General features: G+C 37.8%; 1 protein-coding gene across 3 annotated transcripts in view; it reads left to right on the forward strand.

The window, feature by feature from the left end:
• Nucleotides 1-15,442, forward strand: part of DOCK4 (dedicator of cytokinesis 4) — a 488,208-nt gene that overhangs the window by 252,339 nt on the left and 220,427 nt on the right. For all 3 annotated transcript variants that reach the window (XM_064374405.1, XM_064374410.1, XM_064374414.1), the window contains exons 9-11: nt 5,719-5,800; nt 6,622-6,682; nt 11,281-11,413. In XM_064374405.1, the coding sequence (XP_064230475.1) occupies nt 5,719-5,800; nt 6,622-6,682; nt 11,281-11,413 (276 nt within the window). The remainder of the gene's footprint in view (nt 1-5,718; nt 5,801-6,621; nt 6,683-11,280; nt 11,414-15,442) is intronic.

Raw genomic sequence — 15,442 nt, forward strand, 5'->3', positions numbered from 1 at the left:
CTTGCCCAGACTGGACTTGAACTCCTGGGCTAAGTAATCCACCCGCCTCAACGTCCTGAGTGTCTGGGACAACTGGAGTGTGACACTCTGCTTGGCCATTTTGTAATTATCACGTTTTAATTTTATTAAGAATATTCACACAAAACCTGTTGGTTTGTGTGATATAGTTAGTCTTGCTCTTCTTTGTCCATTTCTTTCTTTTTTTGTTTTTTTGTTTTTTTGTTTTTAGGCAGAGTTTTACTCTGTCGCCCTGGTGGAGTGCAGTGGTGCAATCATGGCTCACTGCAGCCTGAGCCTCCCAAGCTCAAGCAATCTTCCCACCTCAGCCTTCTGAGTAGCTGAAACTACACGCAGGTGCCACCATGCCTGGCTAATTTTTTTTCTTTTTTTTTTTTGTAAAGGTGGGCTCTCACTGTGTTTCCCCAAGTTGGTTTTGAACTCTTGGGGTCAGGCGATTCTCTCACCTCAGCCTCTCAAAGTGCTGAGATTATAGGCTGTGAGCCACCATGCCCAGCCTTCTTTGTCCATTTCTGAGGTGCTCTATTCTTTTAAAGACAGGACTGCATTGCAATTAAAAGCTAAGACTCTCAAATCATACTCTGAAATTTAATATCCTGGCCCCATCCCTGGCCACACAACTTTGGCCAACTTATCTAATAACTCTCAGCCCCACCTTTCTCACTGGAGTAGCAAATGGGCATGACAGTGGTTTCCACCTCTGGTTAGGAGAATTAAATGAGAAGAGCTATATAAAGCATAAGTCATAGGGTCTCGCACAGGGTACACATCTGCCTTTATCATTTTTCACAGGGATGCTTATTTATATACTTATTTCATTATCTTGATTTCATTAAATCATTGTTGGAAGAAGAAAGGTTATAAATAATAAATAATTGTGATTTGTTATTATTTCCATAGAACAAATTAGTCACTGTTGATTTGTAGTATCATGATTTATAATGACTCATACACGGAATTCAGGTGAGCACTAAATTTCTCCTGCAGAGAGATTTCCTCTGGAAGAACATGGCAGTATATGGGGAAGTGAAATAATTATTTTTCTCTGCTATTAATAATATCAACCCTCATTTCTCAGTGTTTCTAGAAATGTTCTATTTGGCTATTTATTCTTTAAGAAGAGGAAGATAGTATTCTCATTTGAAAACATACTATTATGGTTTTTTTATTACTATGTGTTGAATATAATAAAGATATAAAATGTTCATGGGGATAGCATTAAATGGCATAATCTGAAATCTGGAGGTGCCATGAAGTTAATGTGAGAATCTCAAGTCTGGTCATGAGGCATCATGGATTGAAATATCTTTTTGCAGAGTTTCATACAATTTCCTACCATAAAGGACATGATGGGAAAGTTAGGAGACAATTAAAGCTTTCCAGTCATTTGGGTGTTGTCATATTTTGTCCTAAAAGATTGCATTTGGTTCATCTTATCAAACATCTAAGAATACCAAATCATTCGCTAGAAGTTGAAGATACAATAGAATAGTATCTATTTACATGGGCCTGTATTCTAGTTGCTCACAATGTAATAGGAAAGAAACATATAAATCTGTCTTCCACTTAGGAAAAAAGTCTAAATGATGTAACAGAGGTGTGCACATCTTGCAAGGACATTCTTTAAGTTTACAAAAACTAATTTTGTCATCTGATCATACTTACCACAGAGTTGCAATAAAACAGACTTAGAACTGAGTGTCAAACATATATTTCTATGTGGCCACAAAAGTATGCACGAAATATTTGGAGAAGTTCAAAAGATGTGCCAGAATGCAATATTATTGGCCAGGCATGGTGGTCATGCCTGTAATCCCAGCACTTTGGGAAGTCAAGGCGGGCAGATCACCTGAGGTCAGGAGTTTGAGACTAGCCTGGCCAATGCGGCGAAACACCATTACTACAAAAAATGTAAAAATTATCCGGGTGTGATGGCACGTGCCTGTACTCCCAGCTACTCGGGCAGCTGTGGCAGGAATAATCGCTTGAACCTGGGAGGTGGAGGTTGCAGTGAGCTATATAGTGCCACTGCACTCCAGCCTGAGCAAGAGAGCGAGACCCCGTCTTGAAAGAAAGGAGAAAAATAAGAATGCAATATTATTGACTTGTTCAGTTTTCCTCTGGGCATTGAAGGCATACCTTCCGATATTCTTCAAACATTTCAGTGTGGGCGAGTAATTATAATCCAAAGATTCTGAAATGTGTTATTATAGGTCTTTTTTTTGTCCAAAACCATTTGCTGAGTGATTAGTTGCTATATCGCCAAAGCAGAAGATAAATTGATTTGAGTTTGTATAATGATAGCATGTCATCAAATGAATAAAAATGATTTTTTTAATTGGCCATAGACGTTTTCCTTTATTTTTTCTTTTTTTTAAAAAAACATGTCTGGCTTTTAAAAGAACTGCACATGAATTAATTCTCCATAGTACCCATCTTCAGTCTATTTTTATCTCCCCGTTAAGGCATGCTTAAGCTAAGGGATATGTCATTGGCTTAGTACATATTGATATTCTTTCTGAAACAGGATATGATATAGTATAATACTTGCATAATCAGGATTCTGTCTAGACTAGTGAAATTAAAATAGTGACAGAGCAAAAAGGATCTCTTTCTGTAATAGAATACTTTAGGAAACATTGTTTTCCAAAATATCGATGAAATCTGCAGATATGGAATTGGATTTTATATCGTTATTAAAGTTAAGGTTTTAATATTGAAAATGCCCTATTGTTTTTTGTATTTTAATCTTATTGGTGTCCCTCATTTTAGACTGACCTATTAGAAGATAATGTGAAATTTGCTTCGAATGTTTCTGTGGTGATAATGAGGAGCTTCAAACCTAAGTACATCTCAAAAAATATGAAGTAGAACATATTGTCAATGATATAGGACAGGGGAAAATGCTCACGTTGCTTATGTTTTGTGCTAAAATGTAATCAATAAATATATGTTAGTAGGTAACTGATTACTAAGAAACAGACTAAATACCATCCTTAAACCTTAGCAGTTTTGACTAAATAAAGCTGAGTTCTTAAATCTTTTTGGAGTTTTTTGTTTAATAAAATAATTTCTAAGCATGTTTTAATAAAGAAAACTACCAGAGAACAATTTCAAACCAAAGACCTCTTTGAAAACTGCTAAGTCAAGATTCCCACTTCTTTCATTCCTCTTAGCCCAGGAAGGGTATAGAGAAAGTTACCTTGAACTCTTGGGACCAGGCTTGACTGAGTGGATGCCCCAGGCAAGTGATGACTTCTCCTTTATCTCAATATTCTGGAAATATTTGCTCAATATTTCTATAGAGAAGAAGAGGAGTTTACCTTATAGCATTCTAATGGAGTGTTAGAGTTTTGAATTAATACATGGAATAGAGTCTCTGCTCAGCCACACACCATCTCTGTGACCTTGAGTAAAACTATTTACTATTTCTCACTTTTCCCATCTGTAAAATGGTCATTATAATAGTACCTATTTTCTAAAGGCATAGTGAAGATAAAATGAGATAATTTATGTAAAGTCCTTGGCAGAGTACCTGTCGAGTGGTAAATTCCCAAAAAAGTTTTACGTAATAATATGGTTAAAGTATAATCCCTTTGTCCCAAGATAAATTCATGCACATTTCCTTTTCATTGATTTTAAATTTGAAATAAGCCAGGTACGGTGGCTCATGCCTGTAGTCCCAACACTTTGGGAGGCCGAGGCAGGAGGATCACCTGTGGTCAGGAGTTCAAAACCAGCCTGGCCAACATGGTGAAACCCTTTCTCTACTAAAAAAAATACAAAAATTAGCTGGGCGTGGTGGCACACACCTATAGTCCCAGCTACTCAGGAAGCTGCGTCAGGAGAATCTCTTGAACCCATGAGACAGAGGTTGCAGTGAGCCAAGATTGTGCCACTATACTAAAGCCTGGGTGACAGAGTGAGATTTCATCTCAAAAATAATAATAATAATAAATTGAAATAATAGTGAACTTTCTTCTGTGAAGAGAGCTTACAGTCATTTTCCTTGAATGATGGTAAATGACAACTGGATAAGATTAATTTATCTCTGCATCTTCAGTGGTAGCTGTCATTCCCAGCCTCCAATTTGGAATCATATCACATGTGAACTTTAGCTTCAGTTGAGGATCCCTACAGCAGTTTTTATTCTCTTCATGCCTGCCTATTGGCCATCTGTTTGGTGGAAACAAATATAGGTAATAAGAGTGAAAATGGCCCCTTAGAAATATGTATCGGTTGCCCTTTCTCGTAGGAAAAGTCAGAAATAGGCATAATACAAGTAAAAGATGAGATAAGCCAGGTAGTTGAATCTGTTAAACATATCTATCTAGACTTAGATCACCAAAGAAAATAAGTGTTCCAAAACAGCCATCAATTCAAATTCATATGCTTCCTTAGAGATCTGTTTATGGTTCTCATTTCTCCTCTTATATGTATTTGAATGACAGAGCCATTATTTAAGGCAAGGATCTGTTGATAACACAGATCTGAGCCTTTTATTAATGTCCTGCTTTCCATTTCCCTGCTTGTTCCCTAGGCTGAAGCTACACTGACCAAACCATAGCATCTGATAATTTCACATTCTGTAGATGTTGATTATGTGCTCATTGCCTGAGGCAGCCAACTATTTAATTCTATTGGTACCAGGATTTTGAAATTCAGTTAAAATTTGAAGCTCATAGTAGTTGATAGATTAATTTTTTTGTGGGTTTATAGTCGTTTTATTTTGTTGAACACCTTGGATCTAAATGGCATCCATGGCTGGGCACAGTGGCTCATGCCTGTAATCGCAGCACATTGGGAGGCCGAGGCAGGCAGATCACTTGAAGCCAGTAGTTCGAGACCAGCCTGGCCAACATGGTGAAATGCTGTCTCTACTAAAAATACAGAAATTAGCCAGGCATGGTGACATGCACCTGTAATCCCAGCTACTCAGGAGGCTAAGACAGGAGAATCTCTTGAATCCAGGAGGCGGAAGTTGCAGTGAACCAGGATCACATCACTGCACTTCAGCCTGAAGAACAGAGTGAAACTCTGTCTCAAAATAATAACAAATATACAAATAAATAGCATCTATAAGTATTTATTGCTATGAATTAGTGACTAATCAACAACATTATTTGTGTTTCCATTAAATCTGGTGGCATTGGGGGAGTTTGAGATCTTCTGTTTGTTTGTAGACCAAAGAAAATTTAAGTTTCATTTTTTGAAATCTCTACTTGTGTTTTGCATTATAGACTTATAAGACCATAAAATATGAAGCCTTCTAATAGATAGTTAGCACTCAGAATAATGTCTTTAATGTTAATTAAATAATGTGACATAAAACATGAAAAAGAAATCTTAGTTACAAGCACATGACACATGTTAGATTGTATTTTCTCTTTTAGTGCATTTATTTCTGCTTTTTGGAATAATAGTGATATTACTCATATAAAAATGTATTCAAGTCTTTCAGAAGTTAATGTCTGCTTTTGTATATATGTGCTTTCTGCCTTTGCAGTTGCTGCTTTGCCAGTTTTATCAGAAGTGAAGCAAATATTTGTTGTCTTGGGAGCTCTCCTAATTTATATAGGCTATGTTGGTATTAAATGAACAACCTAATGTTTAACTTACCTGTTGTGATGAAGAGTAGTTACAGAGGGATAAATCTTTATTAAATAATTTTCAAATTGTTAAATGGTTTTTCTCTTGTAGTGAGAGATTTTTCTTGAGGCTGAATAGAAATGGACTTCCCAAAGCCCCTGATAAACCGGAACGACATTGCTCCCTCTTTGTGGTGAGTGGATCTTGTTTTATTCATGAGGCAGATTCATCCAATTATTATTCATACTATGTAGGAGAAATAAAGTATTGTGAGAGAACATAGTGAATTTGCTTAAACTTTATATAAATAACACACAAATTACCTTAGTGCCCAGAATTCTGAATATCACCTTCCGGGGTTACTTTAATTCCTTTAATATATTACTGCTCCTGTTATACTGCTACCAAAGTGTAACAGTGATTGCCAGGCACAGTGGCTCATGCTTATAATCCCAGCACTTTGGGAGGCTGAGGTGGGTGGATCACCTGAGGTCAGGAGTTCGAGACCAGCCTGGGCAACATGGTGAAACTCCCATCTTTACTAAAAATACAAAAATCAGCCGGTGTGGTAGCAGGCTGGAGGCTGACGCAGGAGAATCACTTGAACCCGGGAGGTGGAGGTTGCAGTGAGCTGAGATTGCGCCACTGTACTCCAGCCTGGCCTACAAGAGCGAAACTCCATCTCCAAAAATAAAACCAAACAAACAGTAATCGCACTCGGCAAGACACCTGCTATTTAGTATGTGGTTGATAAATGTTTAAAGAATGAAGGAGTGAGAGATTGAATCAACAGTGGTCACTTCTTTAAGGTATTACTTGGTATTAATTGACCTAAAGTTGATTGTAATGAGATTTTTAGAACAGGATTTAAATCATGTACTTCTGCTACAAACATTCCATTAAGAATGTTGTTGTTCATCTCTGTCTTTCTTCTTTTATTTGTGAAAATAAAGTGCTATGCCCTTTAAGTGCTGCTCATGACTTCCAAAATAATCAGACTTCATTTATTTGTAGGATTTGGGTAGCAGCGAGCTAAGAAAGGACATCTATATCACCGTGCACATTATCCGAATCGGTAGGTACAGTAATTCACAGTGCGGTAGGGGCAAGGAACAGAGAAAAGAAATGTTGAGAGGTTTCTATGTCGTTGTGGTTTATTTGCCATCTGAATCAGAAAGATATCAAAGCCAGATTTGAATCCCAGAATCACAGAAGTTGTGAATTGTTCCCTATCTTCCCAACCCCACATATGACCTCTTCACCTACTATAAACAGATTTTGGTCTCTTTTAATATAAGTACTTGTGAAGTTTATGTGTTTCATTTTGTTCTGTTAGTCTTCTTAAATATATTTGATTCAAAAATTTTGTTTGTCTTTTTTTTTTCTTTGAGACAGAGTCCCTGTCACCCAGGCTGGAGTGCAGTGGTACAATCTCAGCTCACTGCAACCTCTGCTTCCTGGGTTCAAGTGATTCTTCTGCCTCAGCCTCCCGAGTAGCTGTGATTACAGGCATGCACCATCACACCTGGCTAATTTTTGTATTTTTAGTAGAGATGGGGTTTCACCATGTTGGCCAGGCTGGTCTTGAACCCCTGGCCTCAGATGATCTGCCCACCTCAGCCTCCCACAGTGCTAGGAATACAGGAGCGAGCCACCACACCCAGCTATGTTTGTCTTAAATTGCTAATATCTGTTAGCATAAAATGAATTTTTAAGAGCTGAATTTCCCATAAGTTAATGAAAACTCTATATAAATTGGCATTTTCCAAAGTGCAGAATGCTTCAAAGCGTTATTCCAGAAGGTGCTACAAAAAAAACAGGCTGTGAAATACTGAATACTGAATGTTTTTTTACGTTTTATAATGTCATCAGTTTATTAAAGGGTCTGAGATGTTCTAAAGGGAAAAATAAATATGCCTGTCTAACTTTGTTGACCCCAGATTTCCTCAAATTTGATTTGACTATGAAAACACTTATATAATGTAGCACTTCTTAACATCTTGTGGAACCCACTTTAATGTTCTGTGATGAACTTGCTCAATGAAGCCAGAATGTGTTCCGTCATTTTTACACATAAAATGCCTTTAAAAGCAGGCATTTTATGGCAGAGGAACTAGGTGAATTGAGGAACGGTGTAACCTACACAGTTTTTCCATTAAGTCTAACCAGTCATTAGGAATTTGTTCTCATGTCTTCACTAACTGTACTCCATTACTTGCCTAGGAATACTTCTGCAAGACAGTAATATCTTGCCATGCAGTCCTGCAAGGTGATTTATTGTTATAGGCCTTTGTTTTATGTACAGGATAACTACATTGTGCATTTAGTGAGGCTATAAAAAACATGCTTTCATTCCAGCATAGATTTTCTCTGTGTTTTTTCTCATAAAAATCTATTCTGAAAACTTGTTTTCATTTTATGCTATTTTTATATTTGAAGGACAGGAGAAATAAAAAATAGATACTTTTTAGTTATGTTTTCATTTTTCTTTTTATAAATGAGTCTAATAAAAAAATTCAGAAAGAATCTTTGAAAAGGTTGGAAAATTTAGAACCCATGCTACTGTTTTCTTATGAGATAAAGCCTGTCTGTTCTCAGGATGGCAGAGATAGTTTGTTATTTAATCTGTGTTTGTTTAAATTCAAATGTATAATATCAGTGGTTAAAGTAAAATGTGATTTTATATATCTTCATGTAAACATTGCTAAAATTTGAATATCTCCTATAGTAAGAGAAAAAAGTAAACCACTTTTGCTTTTAGAACTTTCTCAAAGATATCTATGGGTTTGGGTTGGTAAAAAAAACGAAAACGAAAATAACCAGGCAGCAAAGTGTGTGCACTTCTGGCCCATGGACTTCACTCACAGCATTATTACCAAGGAAGCCGCCTCAGTAGTACTGCCCATCACAGGGCAGCCCTTCAAATGCTTACTGTTTGATTTGTAATTACACTTTATATTAAGATTGTTTTGGGCCAGGCACGGTGGCTCACACCTATAATCCCAGCACTTTGGGAGGCCAAGGCGGGTGGATCACCTGAAGTCAGGAGTTTGTGACCAGCCTGACCAACATGGAGAAACTCCGTCTCTACTAACAATACAAAAATTAGCCAGGCGTAGTGGCTCATGCCTGTAATCCCAGCTACTCAGGAAGCTGAGGCAGTGGGATTGCTTGAACCCAGGAGACGGAGATTGCAGTGAGCCAAGATCCCACCATTGCACTCTAGCCTAGGCTACAGTGCCAAGACTCTGTCTCAAAAAAAAAAAAAGATTGTTATGGTCATTAAGTCATTAGAATGAATGTTGAATCAGAAATTACCTCCCTTTCCTTGTCCTCAGTTTTAGGCAAATGAATACTTCTCTGGGATTATTGCAAAAAACATTTGCCAGTTCAACACTCTGAGACTGAGAGACAATGAGATTAAGGTAAAATACACTAAGATAGGTTAAGATTTACTCTGCCAGCTCCCTTGATCCAGTGAAATTAGTGGCAGATTGTTGTCTGTCAGGGACACATACTTCTTAATAGAATGTTCCTTGTACCTTTTTAGTAGGAAAAGGGCACATTGGCCCTCACTGGCTACAGAAAGCAGGAGCAATAGCATCTCACTTTTGGGAATTTAAGTCTAGCTCTTTAGAAAGATGGAGAGGAAAAAAGAAAAGAGAATTTTATGTTTTATATCTTCCTGCCCATGCCAGGAAGTTCCTTCAACCTCTATGCCTCCCTGCCTCCCTTTTGACTTTTGGCTGATTGCTCAGTATTTTCCCCTTTCCTCACTCCTGCTACCTCCCTTCCTGCTTAGAGGAATGTGCCTAGAAATCTGATCTGGTTTCCCAAAGCCCAGTCAGAACTGTGAATTCTTACTAATTCTAGGGTTGGTGCCACAGATCTGGCATCAGATCATTTTTTCAGCATAGTAATTAGAGTGGTGTCCAAAGCCATGGCGCCCACAGCTCCCAGACAAAATCCTTAAACTTGCATGTTTGAAGACATGAGTCAGGTGGAGGTTTGGGAGATAAGCTTCTCAGTGGTCACAAGTGACAAAATCCTCATTGAAGAGTCTTAAGTGGTTGTGAGAGCTGCACTTCTCCCATCAACCTTACTCCCTTATTTTGCCATTCCTTCTCTCCCCTACTGTTTTTTCTTTAGTGCAGCTTTAGATAAAGGGGTTGTTTAAAAACAAAGAAAAGGACTGAAATGTGTGTATCCCCTTGTGTAAATTGTGGGAGCTAACAGAGTCATTAGGAATAATCTTGTTCACAGTTTCTAAGTTTCTTTTTTACTAAGGAACTTCTTTTCTGGTGTTAAATAGCTTTGAAGTGCTCCACTCAGAAATCATATCCCTTTGTCATCTTGCATTTACAAGGAAATGGTTAAGAAAAAAACATGTTTTAAACCACAATATTGTTAAAGACTGGAGTACATATTAATATTTCATTCTAATACAAAATTCTGTAATAATATTCAAAATAGAGATAAATTGAGACCTTTTTTTTTTAATTTAAAAAAGTGACGAAAGTTTTAAATTTGTCTAAATCGGTTGTGTAAGTAGAAGTAGGATTGGTTGATAATTAAACTCAAGTATGACATAAAGTGTTCGATTTTCAGGCAGAATTTATAATAAATTTTTGTAGAGTGAAATTTGGCCATACATATGTCATCAGATCATGAAAACCTGATATTTTGAATTCTTACATTTTGCACATCTGAAAAGCAACTAGATTTTTTGGCCATTTTTTAGTTTTGATTCTCAGAGGTTTTTGGGCTGCATTTCCCCAAGAGTGACATCTTGCAGAGTTAGTTTTCCTTTACTACTGAAGAATAAAAGCCAAATTGGATAGTGTCATCCCATTCTTCCTACTTCACATCAGATTTTGGAATTGCCGGAGATATTTTGATGTGCTGTAGGAGAATTTTGCTCAGTTAGAAACAATTTTATGGTTCTGTTGAAAAGCATCTAGAGACAAATTTGCAGATTTTTAAAATCATTTTTCCCACATTAACTTGTTATATTTCAACTTCAGTGTACTTTTCACTTTTTGTCTTCAAAATAATCCTCTGATAATAAACATCAACAATAAATTAAAGCAATATATTAATAACATTTTAAAATATGCAACAATTTAAACAAGTTAAAACTTTCTAACAGTTAAAACCATTTCGGTGATAACTGAGTTATGAACGGCCTAAGAGCTGAGGCAGGAGTGTGTGCAGTTGATCACCTGTGCTGACTTGCTGTACTTCAGACAACCTCAAACTACTCCTTTCACAGGTGAAATTTTTTTAAATAGTTTTTTTGAATATGGAATTTATTGAAAAATAGAAAATGGGAGAGTCACCATTACTGCCTTTAGTGACATGAACTTCCTGGGGTGCCTTCATGAATCTCAGGGGCCAGGGGATGGTTCTCAAACATGAGATCTGTTCCAATCTTTGTGTTTTACAGACAGCAACTGATGCCCAGAATTTAAGTGGCTTACCCAAGGTCACACAGTTAGGTGATTGGATAGGAGAGTCCAGAACTGAAGCAATATCTGCTTTTATGCCCAACCCAGGCCCTTTTTATTGCCCAATTACATTTCATGTGGCCTATTGTGTAGCTGGATGTTTCTCTGCCTAAGATGCATCTAATCAAATGGCTCCGTGGGTAATGTTTGCTCTTTAATTGAACAGGTCGAATGGGAGCAGGAGAAAAAAAGAATGCCTGTAGTGTCCAGTACCGACGACCCTTTGGCTGTGCAGTTCTTAGCATTGCTGACCTGCTAACAGGAGAGACAAAAGATGACCTCATTCTGAAAGTGTACATGTAAGAACCATGCACGTGGTGGAGCTGGGGTGGGCGCCCCGGGGTACGTGTGGTCTTACTTGGGTGAATGTTACTTTACTTGGGTAGAGAAGAACAGTGGATGGTCTATGAGCCATTCCTCAAAAACCCAGTAATCTGTAGACTTTTTGCAAGTGAGCCAAGAGAGCCCACAAACCACAATTTGCCAGTCAGAGGAATTATTGAAGCAAGAACCAATGAGTGCAGACAGTTTATCAATTAGGTAAACTATCTGCTATATGGAATACCACTTTTGAATTTATAAACTTTGCACGTCTTTACCTTCAAACAATCAATGTGTTCTTGGAAAGTGAAAGTACTTTTTGAAGTAAATTAATTAGAATTGGGAAAAGGAAGCTCAGATGATTTCCGACCTACTCTTGGTGTTAGTTTGCTAAACCTGCCCTAACGAAGTACCACAAACAGCGTGGATTAACCCGTTTATGCCTGAGGTTGCAATTTTTTTTTTTTTTATGTCAGAGTATGGCAGATTGAGGATTTATTTATTTATTTTTTTATTTTATTTTTTTCTTATTTATTTATTTATTTTTTTTTTAATTGCATTTTAGGTTTTGGGGTACATGTGAAAAACATGCAAGGTTTTTGCATAGGTGCATACGTGGCAGTGTGATTTGCTGCCTTCCTCCCCTTCAACTATATCTGGCATTTCTCCCCATGCTATCCCTCCCCAACTTCCCACCCCTCCCCGCTTTCCCCCCCACTCCCCCCAACAGACCCCAGTATATAGTGCTCCCCTCCCTGTGTCCATGTGTTCTCATTGTTCAACACTCTCCTATGAGTGAGAACATGCGGTGTTTGATTTTGTGTTCTTGTGTCAGTTTGCTGAGAATGATGACTTCCAGGTTCATCCATGTCCTTACAAAGGACTCAAACTCATCATTTTTGATGGCTGCATAATATTCCATGGTGTATATGTGCCACATTTTTCCTGTCCAGTCTATCATCGATGGGCATTTGGGTTGGTTCCAGGTCTTTGCTATTGTAAACTGTGCTGCAATGAACATTCGTGTGCATGTGTCCTTATAGTAGAACAATTTGTAATCCTTTGGATATATGCCCAGTAATGGGATTGCTGGGTCAAATGGAATTTCTATTTATAGGTTCTTGAGGAAACGCCACACTGTCTTCCACAATGGTTGGACTAGTTTACACTCCCATCAACAGTGTAAAAGTGTTCCTATTTCTCCACATCCTCTCCAGCATTTGTTTTCTCCAGATTTTTTAATGATTGCCATTCTAACTGGCGTGAGATGGTATCTCAATGTAGTTTTGATTTGCATTTCTCTAATGACCAGTGATGATGAGCATTTTTTCATATGCTTGTTGGCCTCACGTATGTCTTCTTTTGTAAAGTACCTGTTCATATCCTTCTCCCACTTTTGAATGGGCTTGTTTGTTTTTTTCTTGTAAATCTGTTTTAGCTCGTTGTAAATTCTGGATATCAGCCCTTTGTCAGACGGGTAGACTGCAAAAATTTTTTCCCATTCTGTTGGTTGCCAATTCACTCTATTGACTGTTTCTTTTGCCGTGCAGAAGCTGTGGAGTTTGATTAGGTCCCATTTGTCTATTTTGGCTTTTGTTGCCAATGCTTTTGGTGTTTTGGTCATAAAGTCCTTGCCTACGCCTATGTCCTGAATGGTTTTCCCTAGGTTTCCTTCTAGTGTTTTTATGGTGTTAGGTCTTATGTTTAAGTCTTTAATCCATCTGGAGTCAATTTTAGTGTAAAGTGTCTGGAAGGGGTCGAGTTTCTGCTTTCTGCATATGGCTAGCCAGTTTTCCCAACACCACTTATTGAACAGGGAATCCTTTCCCCATTGCTTGTTTTTGTCAGGTTTGTCAAAGATCGGGTGGTTGTAGATATGTTGTGTCACCTCTGACGCCTCTGTTCTGTTCCATTGGTCTATATCTCTGTTTTGGTACCAGTACCATGCTGTTTTGATTACTGTAGCCTTGTAGTATAGTTTGATGTCCGGTAGTGTGATGCCTCCCGTTTTGTTCTTTTTGCTTAGAATTGACTTGGCTATGCGGGCTCTCTTTTGGTTCCATATGAAGTTTAAGGTGGTTTTTTCCAGTTCTGTGAAGAAGGTCATTGGTAGCTTGATGGGGATAGCGTTGAATCTGTAAATTACTTTGGGCAGTATGGCCATTTTCACGATATTAATTCTTCCTAACCATGAACATGGAATGTTTCTCCATCTGTTTGTGTCCTCTCTTATTTCGTTGAGCAGTGATTTGTAGTTCTCCTTGAAGAGGTCCTTTACGTTCCTTGTTAGTTGTATTCCTAGGTATTTTATTCTCTTTGTAGCAATTATGAATGGCAGTTCCTTCTTGATTTGGCTCTCTTTAAGTCTGTTATTGGCGTATAGGAATGCTTGTGATTTTTGCACATTGATTCTGTATCCTGAGACTTTGCTGAAGTTGCTTATCAGTTTCAGGAGATTTTGGGCTGAGATGATGGGGTCTTCTAGATATACAATCATGTCGTCTGCAAATAGAGACAATTTGACTTCCTCCTTTCCTAATTGAATACCCTTTATTTCTTTTCCTTGCCTGATTGCTCTGGCTAGAACTTCCAGTACTATATTGAAGAGGAGTGGTGAGAGAGGGCATCCTTTTCTAGTGCCAGATTTCAAAGGGAATGCTTCCAGTTTTTGCCCATTCAGTATGATATTGGCTGTTGGTTTGTCATAAATAGCTTTTATTATTTTGAGATATGTCCCGTCGATACCTAGTTTATTGAGAGTTTTTAGCATAAAGGGCTGTTGAATTTTGTCGAAGGCCTTCTCTGCATCAATTGAGATAATCATGTGGTTTTTGTCTTTGGTTCTGTTTATGTGGTGAATTACATTTATAGACTTGCATATATTGAACCAGCCTTGCATCCCCGGGATGAATCCTGCTTGATCATGGGGATAAACTTTTTGATGTGCTGTTGCAATCGGCTTGCCAGTATTTTATTGAAGATTTTTGCATCTATGTTCATCATGGATATTGGCCTGTAGTTTTCTTTTCTTGTTGAGTCTCTGCCAGGTTTTGGTATTAGGATGATGTTGGTCTCATAAAATGATTTGGGTAGGATTCCCTCTTTTTGGATTATTTGGAATAGTTTCAGTAGGAATGGTACCAGTTCCTCTTTGTATGTCTGGTAGAATTTGGCTGTGAACCCATCTGGACCTGGGCTTTTTTTGGGTGGTAGGCTCTTAATTGCTGCCTCGCCTTCAGACCTTGTTATTGGTCTATTCAGGGTTTCGACTTCTTCCTGGTTTAGGCTTGGGAGGAGGCAACTGTCCAGGAATTTATCCATTTCTTCCAGGTTTTCTAGTTTATGTGAATGGAGTTGTTTGTAATAATCTCTGATGATGGTTTGAATTTCTGTGGCATCTGTGGTGATATCCCCTTTATCATTTTTTATTGCATCTATTTGGTTATTCTCTCTTTTCTTTTTTATTAGTCTGGCTAGTGGTCTGTCTATTTTGTTGATCTTTTCAAAAAACCAGCTCCTGGATTTATTGATTTTTTTGTAGAGTTTTTCGTGTCTCTATCTCCTTCAATTCTGCTTTGATCTTAGTTATTTCTTGTCTTCTGCTAGGTTTTGAGTTTTTTTGATCTTGTTCCTCTAGCTCTTTCAATTTTGACGATAGGGTGTCAATTTTAGATCTTTCCTTTCTTCTCATGTGTGCACTTATTGCTATATATTTTCCTCTAGAGACTGCTTTAAATGTGTCCCAGAGATTCTGGTATGTGGTGTCTTTGTTCTCGTTGGTTTCGAAGAACATCTTTATTTCTGCCTTCATTTCATTGTTTATCCAGTCAACATTCAGGAGAAAGTTGTTCAGTTTCCATGAGGCTATGCAGTTCTGGGTTGGCTTCTGAATTCTGAGTTCTAACTTGATTGCACTGTGGTCTGAGAGACTGTTTGTTATGGTTTCCGTTCTTTTGCATTTGCTGAGGAGTGATTTACTTCCAATTATGTGGTCAGTTTTAGAGTAG

This window comes from Aotus nancymaae, unplaced genomic scaffold (assembly GCF_030222135.1).
Source record: "Aotus nancymaae isolate 86718 unplaced genomic scaffold, 86718_ANA_hifiasm-v0.15.2.pri h1tg000002l, whole genome shotgun sequence".
NCBI lineage: Eukaryota > Metazoa > Chordata > Mammalia > Primates > Aotidae > Aotus > Aotus nancymaae.